Raw genomic sequence first — 20457 nt, 5'->3', positions numbered from 1 at the left:
TTCATTTCCCTCATTCATATTTATCATGCTTCGGAAGGACCAGCTCAACAACACGCGTCAGCTTGTAAGACCCACCCACCTTGTGACGAATATTTATCAGCACAGCAGCAGTGACTGCAAACTTGGCACAGTATTGGGAAGACCAATAAATATGGAAAAATCCATATGAAAAAAAAAAATGGACTGTTTTTTACCAGCACAGCAGCAAGCCTGGCTTTTCCTGTCAGATCTACAGCAGCCTCCTGACATATAACGTAAAGGTAACTAGTAAAAAATTTTTTTAAAAATCCTTCCATACCATTATAGGAGAGGCGAGGCTTGCTGAGACACATGATGAAGTGAACTTCCATTTCATTGGACGCCACAGACTTGGAGCAGACAGGACACTTGAATCCTAGAAAGAAAAGAAGAGAAGCGATCAGTGAAAGTACAAATGTTTGCCTCTTAAATAAACAAGTGTCATCGTTATCGTGGTCTGTATTCATATACCATCTTTGACCCAGCTGACAGCCTTTAGCACCATTACAAAGCATATTCCGAGAAGGTCATTTTCCTTTTCTTTTTTTAAAAGATGTCTTTACATAAGAGATGAATGAAAAATGTGTTTCAGATTTAAGTAGTGATAACCATTTATCTTCTAAGGTGATGATTTAAAGTCTAGCAGCCCTGGTGATAAATCACCCATCACCAGACCACTTAAGTGTTGCTGTTTTTCTTCAGGGTCCCTGGATCCCATCTAATGACTAATCTTGACAAACGGGGGTTGGATTCTCCGATATAAAGCACAGAGCAGCCTGGACTGAAACAGTCCACCTCGTGTCTCCGACAAAGTCACGTCGATTGATAAAATTCAAAACTATTTGGTAGATAAAACCCAAAAATCCTAAGAAAAATATTCAAATGTGGTGATAAGCACTGAATTGTTTTTCTCATTTTCAATTACTCTGTAAAAGCTATTTCGATGACAGTTGGGGGAGGAGGTAGGGGGTTGTCAGGCGCTGGCCCCATGTTCAAAAAACATCTAGGGTGTCCTGACGATGAAGCGTCCTTTAGAGTGGCTTCCAGTGGTAAAAACATGATGCAGTGTCAGGTAGGAACTCTTTCAGTGTGCATGCATCACAATGTGAGCTTTAACACTTTTAGCTCAGTAGCTACAGTGACGATTCTGGCTTCAGAAAAAAAACAAAACAAAACAGAGGCTTCATGGAGCCTATTCATATTCCATCTGCTTCAGATGTTTAAGATACTACTGCAATGCTGGTTTGCTGTGAAACCCACTCACACATCAGGATGAGGGTAAATAGGCAATGACTGAATTTTTATTTTTGGGTGAACTGTTCCTTTACGTGAAGAACGCTCTATAGGTCAGCTCAATGATTTCAGAATAAATACAGGCAATACAACAAAGTCCGGTCAACTACTTATGAGTGGTAATCTTTGCTCTTTAATGTGTCTTATGTGTCTGTAAATCTGTGCGCATTTTACAGCTAGTGTTTTCGGTTCTACTGGGCATTCAAAATGTTACTGAAGTAAGCTTTCCTGTAGGACCAACACGAAAGGCGTCATTTGTTGGAACGTGCTACATTTTTAAAAACAGCTTCAGACATTTCCATTATTCTGTCTTTGTGTTTGCTGAGCCATAGCAGAAGGATATACTCTATTTGGTTAGTCACATGTGGGTTTGTTGCCAGGACACAACACCTTCAGTCCTACATACTAGGGATAGACTGATTATCATCCTGGCTGATCACTAAGGGCTGATATTCAGCATCCTTTCCGATGATTAGTATCTGTGTTTTTTCTGTTTGATTGCCGAGATAATAAATCAATTTGAAAATGCAATACTTTGGCTCCGACGCAGCATCCTTTCTTACACTCTATGGTCTCACTCAATTTCCCGCCCACAACACGATCAGACTGATTAGTCATCAGAAGTGATAGTCTATCAACACTGAATAACCGGAAGCTGCAAAGTAACTAGTAACTAAAGATTTCAAATCCATTTGGTGGAGTGGAAATATTAAGTAGAAGAAAATGGAAAAACTCAAGGACCTCAAAGTTGTACTTAAGAACATTACCTGAGTAAACTTTGTTATACAAACTGGTTATGCCCAACTCTGAAGCTAAGATGTTCAGTGTAAATGCATGTCGGTTTCAAATATCGATTATCAGTTCTCCTTGGTTATGAGTAATCTAGTAGTTATTGGCCCTGAAAAAAACATATTGGTCGACTCAGAGTACACACAACTACCAGGAAGAAGATCCCTACTTAGCTAACTGGTGAATTGTCATACTAGCTTGGGTAGAACCTTCAGGTGTGTTCAGTAAATTTTGGAAAACGCATGTCAACACAGAGAAGCAAGTAGAGAAAAATTTGCCCAAAGAATTTTCCAACCAACAGTCGATGACGACGGCCCCCAACCTTAAATAAAGAGAGAGGAAATAACCACACCTATGATCTTTCCCTGTCCTAACCAAAAGTCTTCTTCATGTCTTAAAATAATGATGACAAAAGATGCCGTCCTGTCGATGACGACCAGTTCAGAAAACTCCTTTGTGTGTCGTTCTGGAGGGCACACATTTCCTCTCACACACTACCTCTCTTGGATGTTTTCTAATGTGGGAGCCATCTCAGCTGCCCCCTCCTGTGCGGTTTAGATGGGACCCATTAGCCCTAACTGTATTAGTTTAACACATAACAGAAAATTAGATCAACCACTAGGCCACATGAGACGAGTTTGCACAAACTGAACACAGACACAACTGCTCAACGATAAAGGACACTTCCAGTCAAAACGGCAGCAATTCTTCGCTCTAATCAGAAGTCCGGATTGAAAAGTACTTCAGCAGCTTTTGTGCCCTGATTACTTAAAACTCCTTGTGCATTCGTTATGCAAATCATGTTATCAATTAGCTCTACAATGTACAAAAATGTACAAATTTCAGTGTGCAAATTCTGTTTTGAAACCTCAGTACACTGATGCCCCATACACAGACAAGTCTCTTTTTTTGGGTTTCCCCAATTAGATTAAAAATGAAAGTCACCGTTTTGTTGGGTTTACAACATCTACTGTGATCAGACAGTCCTTGTGTGTGGCCCAGTCATGTGGTGGTATAATGGGATTGACAAATATATAACCAGCAGCACTGCCAGGGGGCTTTCCTTTGAGGTTTTCTATGAGAACACTTTTGTCCTTTGAGGGTTCTGCTGCATCCCTGTGGGAATTTGCACACTTTGCAGCTTTCAGGTAGGTGGTGCCACTGACAGTATTATAACTGTAGGTCTATTAGTTTGTTTTGATGGTTTTCTGTCCTTTCTTTTTTACTTCCTGTCCTTGTCTTGTCTCTGACATTTGTTGTATAAAGAAATGTACTTGAATCTAAAGGGGTACTGCAGTGATAATATGCTATGACTGACCAACATGGAAGACACAAATTAACAATCTGTGCGGCAGAGGCAGAGATATCATGACTTTGAGCCTGTAGTAAGAAAAAAATGGACTGGATCCTACACTTCCCATGATGCACTTTTGTCTGCGTGTTTTTTATCAGCGGCTCTGGCTGCATGTCAAAATGTCTTTGGGTAGAAAGCACTGTTTGCACTCCTGATTAGCAGGTCGCTACCTTGCACAACAGTCTCTGCCATTAGTGTATGAATGTGTGAGTGAATGGGTGAATGTGACAAGCGTCTGTAGACTAGAAAAGCTTCATGAATGCCATCCATTCAACAGTCTGAGGAGAACTTACTCATACATTAATGGAGGGGCTATGCAGCACCTTGTGTGAATTCTCTCACAATGTAAACAAATGGAGACAGCTTGCTGTAGTAACATTAATACTTTGCAGTGAGGGGAAAAAAAACAGATGAAACAGATTGGGATGATAAAATGCTTGGAGAGACGTGTTCAACATGGTCTATTCTTCAGTGAGAACAGAGAGTGAAATTTTAACAACTGGTCGACTGATCGGGCTTTTACAGGGCTGGTATGGATACAGAGGATCAGAAATCAAGGAGCCTGAAAACATAGATTTGGACCGATATTGATTCACAATAAAAATGAAAGACAATTTTCACATACTTTGCTAGAGTATTTCCATTCACAGCTACTTTATATGTATTTAGTTACCACTTCTCAGTTTGACATTATTCAGTATTGACAGGCTATTAATTGAGAGGCGTTACCAATCAGATACTGTTGTGGACGAGACACTGAGTGAGAGGATTTTGCATCAGACCCACACAAGTAGCACATTTTTTTAAATAAGTTTATTTTTATCACCAAAAAAAAATACAGACAGTTGTAATTATTGAGACTAACAAAATAGTAGTTTGGAAATGATTGCAATGATAGACAGTAAAATAGTTAGTCAATGACAGAAATGTAATGTAGAGCATTTTAACGACCAACTGGTTCCAGCTTCTCTGATAGGAGATGAATCTCTGTTTAACATCATTGCAAAGTGGATATGACTGAATCTTAGACAAATTCACTTGTGACATTTTTCCCTACTTTCTTCATGTTCATTTTGTGAACTAACAGATTGAAATATTAATAGGTGTGTTATACTTCTATTTACATGAGAAAAGTGAATTAAACAGAAGAAGGAAAATAAAGAGCTGCAAACCTGCAGTGGTCACATACTGCCTACAGGGCTTCAGTAAGACCTCAGTAAACACTATCAGCGAGTTATCTTTGAAATGTTGCACATCACCTTATTAAAAGCCTCATAATCTTAGATATAGAGGTACAGTAGTTTGACAATTTGTTAGGTTACACACAGATAAATTCACTATACACAGATCTCCCCCCCCCCTCCTCATGGCAGCTGACCCACTTTTCCCTTGGCTGCTATTTTCAGATGCTCCATAGGGACGAGCAGAGAGAGAGAGATGGAGGAAATGAGTGAAAAAGAAGTGCAGAAGGAAGGTGAGAGGCGCAGGCATTTGAGGAGAAATGAAGGGTTATGATACATGGTCCAGCAGGACTCCAGGAGGTGTGTGTGTGTTTGGCGTGTGTGTGTGTGTGTGTGTGTGTGTGTGTGTGTGTGTGTGTGTGTGTGTGTGTGTGTGTGTGTGTGTGTGTGTGTGTGTGTGTGTGTGTGTGTGTGTTTGCCTTTGACTCAGCCAAGCACCACAAATCCTGGAGGACTTTTCATATTCAAGGAGCGCATAAGGTCAGTGAGGGACAAAAATAAATCATAGGACTGGATCCTAAATTAATTATCGTGGTGCCTATGTGAGAGTGTGTACGCGTGTGTGCACAAGCATGTGTGTGTATTCGAGCAACTTGTGCCAGTAACCCTGAACTGTACAGAATTTGTTTTATGTCAGACATAAAGGCACATTTCTCTCAACTATTTTTCTTGACTGTCAGGTGATGTCAGAAAACTGCGCACAGCACTTTTATCATCAGCAGCCGGGGGGACGCATTATGCACAGTGTCGGCCCGTCGTTTTCATACTGACTGCTGCCGAGGAAACAGATTTTAACGTGAATTTCAGAAGTATCCAGAATTCTGTTTTTGCATCTCTAGCATGATACATGGGGAGAAAAGGACAGTTTGATTTATGTTTCTTTGTGCTGTGTTTTGTCATTGAAGGAAACATCTAATACAGTTCTGCATGTAGTTTTAAATATTATGAACTGTCAAAGAACAGCACGGATATCTCGACAAACAAAATGCCCTCATCAGAAACGCTGTTAAGTGAGAAAGCAGCTTATTACAACCTATATTTGTGTTTCGTGTTAGTTGCAGATCTTTGGGTGACTGCAGTAATTATCACTGCTTGTGCGCCATGTGAAAGTTTAGTATAGTTAATAAAAGTGAGTATAGTCAATGATCCCACTCGCAATTACTACCTTGCTCTCTCCATTACGGTTTCTATTATTTTGTATCCTGCCACTGAGATTTACTACAGTATTTTAACGCCACACTGGGACAGGCCCTTGCAGACTTCACAGGTGCACTCCCTAATTAGTCAACAGTCTGCTGTTAGCGGACCCTGTGGTAGGTTGTGTTGTACAGAGCCAAATATAATATTGATTTTACAGACAAAAGTGTGTTTTATTAGCTGTACGTGTAGAGATAAGATTCCCGACAACAACAACTAGTGTTTGTGATGATGTTGGATGATTGAAATGTATGTAGAGCAATTTGCTGTACATGTTGGTAACTGTTAGCTTGATGTTGTTGATAACTTTGTTAGCTTAATGTCTTTGTGGCTAATCCTCGTTCTGTGACTGTTCAAGCAGCAAGATGAATTCACTTCATTTCATGTTTTCATGTTTCATGTTTTATTTCAGTGTTGCTGTATTGAACTGTGACAGGAGCTGGCTGTGAAGAAATATTTTTCGGTGTTTCTCGTCAGCATTAAATGTGGGTCGAGCTGGACAGTAGCTGTGTACACACCATTATTTCAAGTACACACTGCAAGATAGAGTACTAACCCACCACACATACATAAGAGCCAATCACTGCTCTCCCCTGACTGTGCAAGTAACTTTTCTTGTGGATAGCTTTTAGTTCCACCTACCTACCAATATGGAAATTTTAGAAGTTACACAGAATTTGATGCACATTGATGATTACAGTAACGTAAAAACTTGAGAGAGCAAGTTGAGTTCTGTTACTAGTTTTAGTTTATTGTGTAAAATATGACATATATATGTAAATAGTACGTTAGTAATATTATATGTAGTATATGACTGCAATGACAGCACAGTGTGATGATACAGATATGGGAAAACCTGAGAAGAAAACTAAGTCAAATCAGTGTGCTTATACAAAATGCAGCAGCTGAAATTGAGGAGGGGGGAACTAATTTTAGAGAGCATGAAAAAAGCAAGAAAAATCTTTTTTGATCACGACTCAAAAGAACATACCAATTTTTTAAAAACATTTTAAGGTTGGATTTTTTTACATAATGTCAAAAGAGCATTTTGTTTACCATGAAAAAACTGCATAGATCCACATGTCTACTAGGGATGAAATGATACATCGATCTAAATTGCTAAATTAATTCAATGATTAATGATCGAATAGATCAATGCCAAGTGAAAAGATTGTATTCATATTGCCGCTATTGCTAAGATATGCCTTTATTTTGAAATTCACATCTGTGTCACTGTTTCTGTCTACAGGCATATCCTTTCTAACAGTGCTAGGTCTATATTCCTTCTTCTTTTTCTTAAAAAGAATAGACTGTTTTCCATTTAAATGTCTGGAATCTGATAAAATAATACTTCCACTGAAGAGTTCAGTAATAAAAATTCTTCTTTTTGTGAGTTCATATGAATGGAATTGAGTGTGCTAAATAGGTGTGCGATATCAGCAAATATCGTTACGTTGTCCAAAGAATTTATATAGTATCATATTGTGATGAAACTTGGGATTTACACCCTAATATCTACATCCAAGATCAACATTTTATAAAATGCTTTAAACACTTGACACATACTAATATTATCTTATTCATGACTTTATAGCACTGTATCAGTCAGGGAAGTTCTATATGTACTACTTACTAACTGCTGCCAATATCCACACTATCATCAAGATTGTATATGAGCATGGAGGGGACGAGGAGAAATGCAAGTTATGATCAAAATGTTCAAACCTTATATGTGTCACAAAGAAATACAATACAATCGGGCTGCTATAAACTGTTATATATCCCAGTAGTACCATGTGCATTTTGTCCAAGACGCTCAATGGGCAATTTGAGCCTGTTGGTGGGCAGTAACATCTTGTATAACTGCTCCAGGTACCCAAACAAATAGTCAGTCACAACTGCACACGTGTGGGTCCATCCAACCGCCAACAAAGCCAGAAAGTGCAATCAATATAAACACATTCAGCAGGTTTGTCTCCCGGCCCAAAACACAGAGGAGCAGAGCTGAAAACTGTTGCTTTAGTTCCTGACCAGTTTTACAACATGTTACGGAGGGAGTAATTTCCCCCCAGAAGCATCTGCAGAAGCAGCTAAAATTAGACCATCATGAGAAGACCGATGGACTCAGAGTTAGCAGCTATTCGAGGCTGTAACTCTGAGAACATCGTCAGCCTCTGCAGCAGTGAGGGGTTCAAAAATGTAGCTTTTTGTTTCACAGCCACTGTTTTTTAGCTGTTTACCTTTCTCTTTCGTTTCTACTCTGACCATTAATGTCCCCACTGTTTTCTTCCCCTCCGTCCTCATTATCTCCAGCATCTTCTTTGTGTTACTGCCATTTTCCTTTTTCTGTAGGTGTAAAGTTTGCCTCCATAATCATTATGTTATTCTGTGTGTATGGCCTGCCCTGACATATCCTGTGTGTGCAGAAACTCGGAAAAACCAACTACAAAATGCCCAAGCCAACATTTTATGCAGCAAAAAAAAAAAAAAAAAAGCAGCCTGCATCTCTGATATTATCCCCCTGTGATTCTGTTTTTGAGCTGATCAGCATTTCTTCAAAGCAGCCGCGGTGAATGTGCCACTTTTGTGTTCTACAAAATTCCAGCGGGAGTTTAAACTTACGACATGCGTGGTGAAACATGTGCAGCATGTTAGCGGAGCTGCAGTGGCCTCACTGCTGAGTCATGCACAGAACATCCCCCTCCCCCCCAACCCCCCCAGAGACCAGGGTTCGTGTCCTGTGGGTGTAAAGATTGATTACATACATCATCAACTTACATAACGCGACTGAGCTTACTTATTTTAACCGTAAGCGTGATCTTTCCCTAAACCTAACTAAGTCAGTTTGGTGCTGAGACCTAAACAAACTGCCACCGTTCCACGTCAGCAGCAGTCCAGCAGTCAAAGTGTGTCAACAAAGTGAATAGTTTATCACTGAGCTTTTACCTGAAAATCCGCTTGCTGAATCATATCATAGCTTGAGGCCACTGACCAAGCTGCTGTATTCAACAAGTGGGCAGCGAGAACGTGTTGCTAATGTTATAATATCACAACGTGATATGCTTTTATACTGAAATAATAATAACTGTAATGGAGTTTATCTCGGAGAGCAGGGACCCTCCCTAAGAATGATCTCAGAAAATGAATAATGTATCTTCACCTCACAACTAGATATGTGGGAAATTTGAGGAGTAAGCGCAGCTGTCAGATAGAAGCAGGACAATGAGTCCTGAGACAATGAGATGTTATGTCCATATTTTAAAAGGTTAAATACTCTGAGTGAGACCATGTGCCTCTGCTGCTACAGAAGAGAGACTGCCTTTCATTTCTGCATAATGCCGATGACGGCTCTCGCCTGCAGGCAATGAAAGATCTATGGAGGATTCAGTATTGTCAGCTGTGTGTTTCACTGTCAACTCACATCTCCACACGATAAGAAATGATATTAGTCTCCACAGCGTGTCGCACGGCCTGTGTACACAGCTGAACTGATTAGAATGCACTGTTAGCTGTTGGTCACACATTGGGTCGCACCACGCAAACTAATCCTCGTGCAAAGATTACTTGTAACTGTTGCACGGCTAACTGAAACCAACCTCACAAAAGTAATGTCAGCTTGCTGGGAGCCATTTAGATTGAAGAGTCAAATCACTAAAATGGAATATGGTCAACACATCTGACCACACGCTTGATACAATGCAGCGTTTTATAATGTAAAAAGGTGAGATTTAGATCACATTAAACAAACAGACACAATTGGAAGGTTGGTTCAAATCCCGGCTCCCCCTAGCTGAATGTCAAAGTGTCCTTGAGCAAGTTAGTGAACACAAAATTACTCCTGATGCCATCAGTGTGTGAATGGGTGAATCTCACGAGTGCTGTTAAGTGCTTTGAGTGGTCAGTAGACTGGAAAAGTGCTACAGAACTCCAAGGCTGCTGTGGCTCAGAGGTAGAGCCAGCGTCTTGTTATCGGAAGATCGCTGGTTCGATTCACCTAATTGCATGTCAAAGTGTCCTTGAGCAAGATACTGAACCCCAAACTGCTCCTGATGTGCAGGTCGGCACCTTGCCAGCCACCGCCATCACTGTATGAATGTATGTATTAGTGTAAGTCGCTTTGGACAACAGCATCTGTTAAATGCCCTAAAAGATAAATGTAAACCAACCAGCCCATGGACTCTGAAAAGGTAATCTCCTCGATGCAGGCAATCAGTAGTTAGTAAGAAATTAAAACCTTTTAGCTAGTTCATAAATCCATTACCACAAAAACTGTCATGGATTTATGAATAGGTTTGCTGATACTCCAGATGTTCAGAAAAAAAAAGGTCACCCCATTATTACTAGTCCTGCATTTAGATGATGAATTCATTCACAAATAGTAACAACTCTAATTTAAAATGCAGTAATTAAACCCCCCCTGCTCATTCATTTCCATGTGTCTTTTATAGCGGCTGCAGGTGCTGCATACATTTCCCGTTTGTGCATTGTGAGCACAAACGAGAGCTAAGCCGAATTTTGTGTTATCTTGTTTTGGTCAGCCCTCTGTGATGTTTTAGCGATGAGAAACATCAGTGAATCAAAGTTGCAGAGAAAAACAGCACAATGTTCTGATACAATAATTAACATTCAGCCAGCGGTTGGGATCAAAGCTGGATAATGACTCAAATGCAAAATCGGTTGTTAGGCTTTCGCTTCCGATTTTCCCGTGGCTGGCTCATCGCTGGGATGACAGCGTCTTACTAAATAATGGTTTCTGTCTGGAGAATCACCTCATGCTGATCAGCAGCCATGCCTGATTGGTCATGGTTAACTACAGATGACTTTTTATTCACTGCAGCAAAACAAATGTAATATGCACGAGGTGTGAAAACTAGACTGGAACACCACCCAGGAGATGATGAGCATGATATTAACTTTTACCAACACACGAGAATCTGAAGACATATTTGCGGCAGCCTCATTAGTGTCTGCCTTCATTTAACGCAACACTGGTTCCAAGAGTTAACTGTCGATGAATGACACGAGCACACATCACAGTGCTTGAGGAAGATGACATGTAAGATTTATTTTGGCGGAACGTTGTCATACATCTTTGCTCTTGGACTGAATCGATTGCAGATGGATGCTTGAAAACTTCTGGAGCTAAGCTTCGGTGTATATCAAGAGGGCGAAACCTGCTTCCTTCAATCTCTACAAAAGAGTGGAGAAATACTCTGAAACTTAGATATTAACCACAGAGTATCTATTTAAAATCGGCTACTAATTACAACAACAGAAACAGCTAATTACAGCTCAAGTAATTAAGACCACACTGATGCACTTGTAATTAACAGTGATTCATCCTCATATCATAATTCCAATCACAATCCTGATGACATGTTTCTGAAGCAAAATGGCCAAATACTGTAATGCTGACTGAGAAAAGGAACGATACCCACCCCAGCGGCGCCCTTAAATATACTTCTATTCATTTCACAGCAGAGAGAGTTAACTGAAACGGAGAGAATAATAACAGGCATCGATGCTGTTTTCCAACACAAGCATTTTGCCCTCCACTGAACAGAGCAGCCTCACAAGAGGGCGGGACAGAGGGGCTCTGATAATAAACAAATGCAAATGATTGTTATATAATGCAATATACAGTGAATGCACATAAGTTCTGAGGATTGTTGGGCCAAAGAGAGACCTGTTCAGTACACATCACTGTGAGTGGAAAATGTAATGTAAGCCCATAAAGGAGAATGTTTCCAATGACTATGCCTGTATACATAGTACTTACAATCATTCGATCAAGTATTGATCTTTTTCATGCTTCACCCTGTTCAGGGTCCCAGAATCCATGAGATGTACAACATCATACATTAGAGTATATGTGTGTCTCTGACTGTGCATAGTCACATTTTGAGGTTTCTTGCATGTACTTGAACCACATTTTTGCAAATATAGTGTTTGACAGCTGAAATCCCAAAACACACCTCCAACTAAGCTTTGATTTGTTAGCTACCCAGCTAAAGTGTATGTGTATTTTACTGTGTCATTAATAGACAGTAACAGTGTGGTAGCATCAGCTCAGGGCCCAGACACACCAAACCGACCTGACAGTTTGCATCGCATCACGCCACCTGTGTCTCTGCCAAAGAGCTGCACTTAAACACACCGCAAAGACCACAGCTGACTGCGTGCCAGCTCCTACGTCCTGCACCATGAAGGTACAACGTCGACTAGGGCTCTTTCTATTGTTCACTTTTGATTTCATGGAGGTTTTATATACAGTATGTACAACTTTCCTTCCGCCGACAAAAAAATGATTTAAAAATGTGTGATGCCGTCACGTTGTAAAGTCCAGAAGCCAAGTGGGACCTCACAGTGCAGGGCCAAAAAACCCACTGCATGTATAACTGAGAAGTAAACCTGGAGGCAAAAGAATCCTGAAATGAAAAAAAAAAAGCAGCAACCCGCACTCAAGGAGCTCTCCCCTTAATTTTTTTGTTCTTCTTCTTGCGCACTGATTTTCTTAGCTGAACAGCCGATCGGAATGTATTCTCTCAACACTGATGCAAAAGCTGCACCCATCACTGGCCGACTAGAGCCAACAGTGCGGGGCACACCAGAAAGAAACAGACAAGGGCCACAGACTCTCACTGATGGCCGAACATGCCTGAGGAACAACCGTTGTGGTGAGTCAGGGCTCAGCCAGACTTCAGCGTGCTGCTTGATAGTAGCTCTGCATGCTAATACTGCAAACAGAGCATTGTAGTCGTTAGGTAAGATTAATCATTCAAACTGCGATAAAGTATTTATAGTTTGTCATTGTTTCCAACACTGTCATGCCTAATAGAAAGGGCTATACATTAAATATGATGTCTTTGTAGGCTTTGAAAGGAATGTTTGACTCCATTTGACTTTGAGAATAAATCTAGCGCATTCCTCGTAGCTGCTTCGAAGTTGTTATTAAAAACCTTGACTACAGTCGGAAGTGTGGCATTAGCCCAATTCTTTTACTGTGTTAAACTCTCCCAGGCAAATGCCTCCACCAAAACACACTATCTTGGTTAGGTTATCACTATTTGTTCATGTGGATTATAGAACACATGCATATACAGTCATGAAGGAAATGTCTGCTCAAATGAAATCATTCCTCGAGGGTCAATTTCTCTTTAAAATCTAATTAACGTGCTTGCGCAATCTTTTTATGTCCTCAAAATATCCCTTCCCACATATAATCCCATGTAGGGAGATGGAAGGGAGACACTGCACAGGAGCTCCCAGTCACACTTACAGGCAATCTGGTCTCCGATCTACCTGTATTTGGCAGGAAAACCCTGAGAAACACACAGGCAATGTGCACACACTCACACGCGCGCACGTGCGCGCGCACACCCACGCACACCTTGCATGACTATGCAATAACAACAGCGAGAGAGGCTGAATAGATAGAGCCGTCACACACTCTGAGCTGCGGCGCTATTAAATGGTCCCATGGAGACTTATTCCTGTCAACCCCTGCACAGACAACACACGCACCCACGAACACACACTTCTCAGACGAGGTCACTCAACTCAATCTCTGGCCAATGCATATTTCATCAACCCTTGGCAGCCCGGCCCAGCCTGAGACCCTGATGCAGATCCCAAATAAGCTCTGTCCACTGATGAAGACCTCAGGACTAACAAAGACACTTGTGCCTTGGAAGCCCAATGAAGTGTCTGTCAGCAGGAAGCGGAGCTACAGATAAACAGCGCCGCTACACTGGGTATGAAATGTTTGCACAGATTGGTACATTTTGTGCCTGTAGCTCCTGCAGCAGGATGAGCAACTGTATTTGCTTTTTAAAGGTTCGGTCTTCCGGTTTGTGTCTGCTATCAAACACAAAGTCAGATGAGAGGATTCAATCAATTTAATCTTCATGATAAAAAAACCTTTGCCTGGGACGTGTTCATTTAGACAAGAGAGAATGAAAGAACGCCTTCCAAGGTCTCTACGCCGACTCCTTCTCTTATTTAACCTACACATTGTGTCCTCACTACCTACAGGAACAAGCTAGTCACGAAATATCTCAAAGTCACATTTCTGGTGTTCACTGTAGTGTAACAGCACCTTGCTCCAGTTCCAACGCTAACGCTCAAATTCAAATTCAAGCCTAGCCTAGCCTACATACAGCACATAGGCCATTTAACTAGTCAAAACAACTGCCTATGGCTCTCAATAACTGTCTATCAATAAGAGGGACACACATTTTCATAATAAACAAGTTATTTTGCTGAGTATATATGTTAAAAAAGTTGTCAGGCTGTATGTTCCACTTTAAAAACACTGAACAGTCTGGCTAAATTACAGCCTAATGTTTGTGACTGCAGGGTCGTATCTGTAACTCTAACTGATCTGAAGTAAAAAAAAAAAAAAAAATAAGAAGAGAAAACCCTCAAGCACAAATTGATTATTTGTTTGTCACCAAAAGCCTCAGAAGTACAAACAGTGCTGTAATGAGGAGGGAGGGCCAGAACACACAAAACAGCTACTCGGTACTTAGACGCCGAAGACATTTGCCTTATTCATAGTTTAAATTCAGCAGAATACGGCTTTATCTCTCCACTGCAGCACGGCTACACTCACAGCTAATGGTGTCTTTCTCCACTATTATCACCGAGGGTAATAAGGTCAGCGTGCAGAAAACATAACAAGTCATTCAACTGCTAATGCACACTTAACAGACAATAACACTGTGGTAGAATTAACTTCAGTGGGTTAGACCGCGGTGAACGCTTTACTGCCGAGCCACTTCAGACCTCAAGAGAAACCACGTAGCACTTCATGCTAACGCTGCTGATGGAAGGCGCTTCGGGAAAAGAAGACGGCGGAGTCGGCATTCTTCGGGGGAGACTGAGACGCTGTGAAAGCTGCATTTTAAAATGCGTTTTTCGCATTTTGCTTCGTCATCTATTAAATATGCCACTGACTGAGAGAAATGTTTGATGCTGTTTGACTTTGAGAAGATGAGGTGCCGTCGGTTAGCTCGTCCTCTGCTGTCTCCCGGTGCTAGCTTCCTTGTTACCTTATCTGACAACACAAAAACACACCTCTCTTTGTTGAAATTCGTCCTGCTTCGTCCTGAGTGTTGCTATTATACGTGGCTATATGCTAGCGGTTACCTAAAATGCTGAAACTGAACTGGAATTTAAGAAGTTGTGAGCAGATTATGTTTTAATTCATTTAAGGCTGCATTCGTGACGCTCTATGTTAAATCGATTGCATGGTATCTGCTAGAAATACATGTTTTTCTTTTCAGATTCCCTGTTTCAAAAGGATGTGTATGTAGCCCAGTTAAAATACTATTAAATACTTATAATTCGACACTGAGTAATTGACAGGAAAGAGATTACTCTTTAGCTGTGTTAAGCTTTGATGCTTTTTTGGGGTGGAAGTGTATAGGTTACTACAACTACATGTAATAAAATCCCTTCAGCTGCCTTGTATCACCCTGGGAGGGCTCGTCCTGCAGTAGTCGCTGGCTCATTGTACCTCGCGCCTTACTTAGCAACTTTTAATTACCTAAAGGTCAAGTGTTCTTTCTTTGGATAATGCTAGTGGCAGTTACCACTGAGCAGTGCTGGCGCCAATAATCTGCTGATGGGCAGCGCAACTCTTTTAAAAGGTGTTTTGGTTATTTACCAGGGTGGTGGAAAAAAAACGTCCTTGAGACGATTTGTGGTGGATGGTCATGTAGCGCCAAGTGCTCGTTCCCACTGAGGACCGGCATGTTCCCCCTCACTTCGCAAAGCCCTGCTTTGACAGTTTCACACTTGCGGCAGTCGAGTGTGACAGTCTCTCTTAACAAGTTCCTCTTGCTGACCAACTGTTGTAATCTGAATAACAGAACCGCTGAGTTGATAAAAACGATGATACACTCGCAAAGCTTGCCTTCAACTGTTGCTGTATAGAATCGATATTAAGCAGTGTAAGCAGCGACTGGTGTCGTTTTAGGTGAACATTTCGTTCCCTGGGTTTTGTGTTTTAGAGGCTTTCCCTCTGATCACTGGAGCTCAGTGTTTTCACTAACCTATTAAATGTCATCATAAATAGTGAAAAGTCCAACAGGAAAAGATGGTGCTCCTGGGATAAAATGTGATGTTTTTTAAAATATTTAAAGTGTATTAAAGTTTCTGCATGCTGTATTTGCTCTTGTATTAATGTTGTGGTTTAAGATGAGAATAAAGAGTAAGTTTGCAATGAAAAAATTCAATTAATCAATTAATAGTGGGGGTGTATAGGGTACATATATTCATCCTCAGCCATCACAGTCAGTTATACGAATACGAATACGTCTGAATCGGTCACACTATGGTGAAAGCATTTGTCAGCGTGTAAGTGTGTATTTGTTCTCTTTTAAATTATTCTTCATGGCTTTATTAGATAGGAGAACTTGAAGTGTGACAGGAAACAAGGACGAGTTAGAGGAGGCACGACATGCAGCAAAGGGCCAAAATTAAGAATCAAACCCTGGCCACTGTGTGGAGGACACAGCCTCTGTACATGGGCAGCACGCTCTGCCATCTAAGCTACTTGGACCACGTGTGCTTGTTCTGATCCACACTCCAGTCCAGTAGGTGGCAATAATGTGCCTAAAAGCTGTTCTCAGTTGACATTCAACACCAAAAATGGAATAGAAACACAAATACAAGCTGATGAAGAGGACTCTGTGACTAATTATGCACTAAAGCCAGTTCTCTACACCATATTCACATGGCAGCCATTTTCGCTCAGGGTGGGAAGCTCAAATGCCATACGGCTGTGTTCCGGGAGGCTTATAAGTGTTGGGAATCTGACGAATTGTTATCATTTCATCACCTTCTTACTGATCAGTAACCCAGAACACGACAGCATAACATTATCCCAGAATCTGAGCTTCCCATCCTGACTGTGACATCAGAGGAAAATGGCCACCATGTGAATATGACCTATTGAATTCAAGATTGAAATGGCAGGAGCAGAGGACCCACCCGCGTCACTCAGATCGGCTGTGTGGGAATTTGTCGGGCAGCGAGCGGTGGACTGGATTAGGATTAACTACCTCGGTGGACTCAAGGTGGAACAAACAGTAATTTACACAACTGTCTGTTTAGATAAATGAAAAGAAACCTATCCTCATATTTTTGGGGGATTTTTTTCCGGCTGTACAGAACTCACAGTACGGAACCGTGACCCCGAAAGCCAAAACCCCAACGTGACTTCTGTGTACGGTGCTCCCCTAATTAATCAAATGCAAATTAAACACATTAACCAACTGCATAATATGCTATGTGATATATATATATATATATATAAAGACATTCTTTTTCATTCTGTATCCCACACTTCTTCGCCCAAACCTGGAAGTCTTACAGAAGAAGAGCAAGTGTGGTTCAAGTGTAGCCTGGACTCTCATCAACATGCTGTGGCACAGAGGTATTTTTATATGAGGTGAAATGATATCAGTGAGCAAACGCTGACTCGTTTCATTAAGTCTCTCGCTGATTGAGTCCATATAATCAGTGTTATGGAAAAACACCTCAACCGGTCTTCAGTGGGACGCTCGTAAGCGATGGACCACTGCGGGACGTCGCAATACTGCAGCAGATGCAGAAGACTATGATTAAAACATGGATCAGCCTGTCTCATAATGATGAATAATGTCCAGATGAGGAAGGCTGGACCTCAGATAGCCACATTCATCGAGAGGAGCCAGGCTAAATCAAACCAGGGCCTGGGAACGTAATGTCTGCACAAACACCCACCCACATCGAATCAATAGCACTATAAAATCCTGCCTGTATTCAAACCTCACATAAAATATCTGCAGAACAATAATTACTGAGCAGATGAAGGCTCGGTTATTGTTTCAAGTCCAGGCTGTTATCTGTATTAACAGTAGACGCTTTGGTTGTTAAGTGTCAATAGCTGCAGAGGACAGACAGACGTCGGAGGAGGAAGGGGGGGAGTCCGCTTTAACTGTGCAGTAAAATAAGGATCACAACAGTCCGGGGGCAGAGGGAGAGATGAATCATCCAGCCGTCTACTTTATGGTGCAGAAGTGAGGAGGAGGAGAAGAGGACAGAGGGAGAGAAATGGAGGGGACACCAAAGAAGCGGAAAAAGAGGAAAGGCGAGACAGAGAGTTGAAGGGGGGAAGCGATGAAAAAGAGATTGTGTACGGGAGCAACAGAAAGGGGAAAAAAAAGCAACAATACTAAGACCAAATAAGAAGGGAGTGAGGCTGAATCGTGGGACTGAACTCGGAGGGAGCGTTGGAGGAGACGGTGAGAGATGGAGAGAGAGACTGTGTGGCGAGAGAAGAAGGGGAAGCAGGAGGACAGAAAGAGGGAGGAGCGAAATAAGAAACACGAAGAAGAAAGTTAGAGGAAATGGTAGAGAGAGAAAAGAACAGTGTGTGGACTTGTTCAGCGTTAGACAGTAAATCAGTACTTCACCGCCCGCTCTTTGGTTAATGTTGTTGGTCTTCTGCACCTTGGTCACACCTGTAACCACGCCTAATGGTGACTTCACGGTGGCCTGGAGTACACATCACTGCGAGCAACTTCCATGTTTCATAGGATACCCAGGCGTGCCATCATTAGAAGCTGTATCCAGTGCTGCTCAAAGCACTCAAGGTCATCAAAGTGACACGAGTCTAGGGAATCCCTGCTCAGAGGCAGGAAACCGCCCGGCAGACAACTCCCTGGCGTCCTGGTTTGTCAACAGATTCAACAAAGAAAACATCAGTCGTTCATTTGTGAAAATGTTCTCACTTTTGGACAAAGCAAAGCTAGCCATTTCCCTCTTATCAGTTTTTTCTTCCTTTTAGTTAACAGACAGATGTCATGTCATTGCACACTTGATAAGAGCCAAGATTACAAACTATTCCTTTAAACTATTATAGTTAACAATCAGTTTATCAGTCATTAAAGAAATGATGAAACACTAAGCGTACCTTTTTATAGTAACAGCCTGTTTAAACTGCTGGCTCAGCCCATAATTTCCACCAAATCCAAGTATAATAGGTATTTAGATCATAATAACAAAATGATGCCTTGACTCAAAATTGCAATGCTATTTTAAAGGAAGGTTTAATTTGATGAATGTTACAGTCTCATTATCTACACAGATCAAATTTTAAGTTAGCTGCTACTTTCCTAGCTAGTCTATTGCCATTAGACTCATTTTGCCAACACCTGATCAGAGCTTGACAGCTTTTCTGTGATATCTGGATATTTTTTAGAATTTCCACTCAGACTTTCTTTTTATACACACACACACACACACACACACACACACACACACACACACACACACACACAAACACAAACACACACACACACACACACAATTATATACCACCTACCATTAAACAAACAGACAGTTGCTTAAGTTTGTACGTCACTCAACTCAGACAAATATGTACATTTTCCCCATGTAACTCCTCTTTTATGTCGTTGTGCAATATATTTGTTAATCAGTCAACTTGTTGACTATAGTAATGGTCTTCTTGCTTATTCAGATTCAGAACAGATGAAAAGCATTAGCCAGGTTAGGTCTGTAGCTTGTTTATATCTAATTATTCAAATTAAACTGTCCCTTATTTGGCAGAGGTCCCTCCTGAGGGGCCTCACGGACCCACAGAGGTCCCTGGGTACCACTTTAGGAATGACTCCAGTAACAGATGTTATAGCACTGTTAGAGATGGGTACTTTAAGATAGTAAAACAGATGATAGGAAGAGAGCCTCGGTGTGCGGTGGCAGAGTAAAACAGAGTGACACAGCAAGATCGGCGGCACAGAAAGCAGCAGAGGTCACCCTCAACAAGTAGAACTCACAGGTAATGGTATAATCAATATCGACTTGAGTGGAGACGGTGGCAGGCGAGGTAAAGTCAGGTGTAAGGGAAGGATCAGCAAGAGAGATGCCGATCCAAAGGACAGCTGCTGCTCCAGAGATCTTCTTTTAAGGCATTGTGAAATGACAGCCGTTTGATGTTTTCTCTGCCCCGTTAAGATTCATTTGACCAATTTTACCGTCGCTAATGATGGGTCGGAAATGGCTGCGAAATTCTTTTTCCCTGGCAAAACTAAAAGGGAGTGGTAGTCGGATTCAAGTTACTCCAAAAGAGGACGGAGGTTTTGTTGCTATTCAGGCTTTCACTTTTACTTTCAGATCATCGTCATCACAGACAGCCACGTTCCCCGGAGAACAAATCCCGCTTACTTTGATGATCTGCTGGCGTTTGATCTAGCTGCTTGTAGCGCTAGACTGAAAAAAAAAAAAAAGTTACACAGCTTTGGTCGGGATTTAAATGTCTGGACAACTTTTTTTCTTGGATTGCCATCACATTTTAAATTACTTGTAATAACTAAAACCCTACCCTGATTTTGATGTGGTGTAATCGGCAATCAGCAAATAATGGCATTCCCCTCGGCCTCAGCAAATTTATTACAGTAAAATAGTAGGCCCAAGTCTAGCATCTTATAGCACCATATCTCCAAAAGATCTGCCAGTCCAACAGTGTGAGGGATCCTTTACAATGTTGTGTCCAAA

General features: G+C 41.3%; 1 protein-coding gene across 1 annotated transcript in view; it reads right to left on the bottom strand.

Annotated features, from left to right (window-relative positions):
• The window catches only part of znrf1 (zinc and ring finger 1), a 60052-nt gene that overhangs the window by 17676 nt on the left and 21919 nt on the right, over positions 1 to 20457 (bottom strand). The window contains exon 2 of the mRNA XM_037108336.1: positions 299 to 394. Within this exon, the coding sequence (XP_036964231.1) occupies positions 299 to 394 (96 nt within the window). The remainder of the gene's footprint in view (positions 1 to 298; positions 395 to 20457) is intronic.

The sequence above is a fragment of the Acanthopagrus latus genome, chromosome 8, assembly GCF_904848185.1.
Source record: "Acanthopagrus latus isolate v.2019 chromosome 8, fAcaLat1.1, whole genome shotgun sequence".
NCBI classification, from domain to species: Eukaryota; Metazoa; Chordata; class Actinopteri; order Spariformes; family Sparidae; genus Acanthopagrus; species Acanthopagrus latus.
This window is presented reverse-complemented; position numbering and strand designations above follow the sequence as displayed.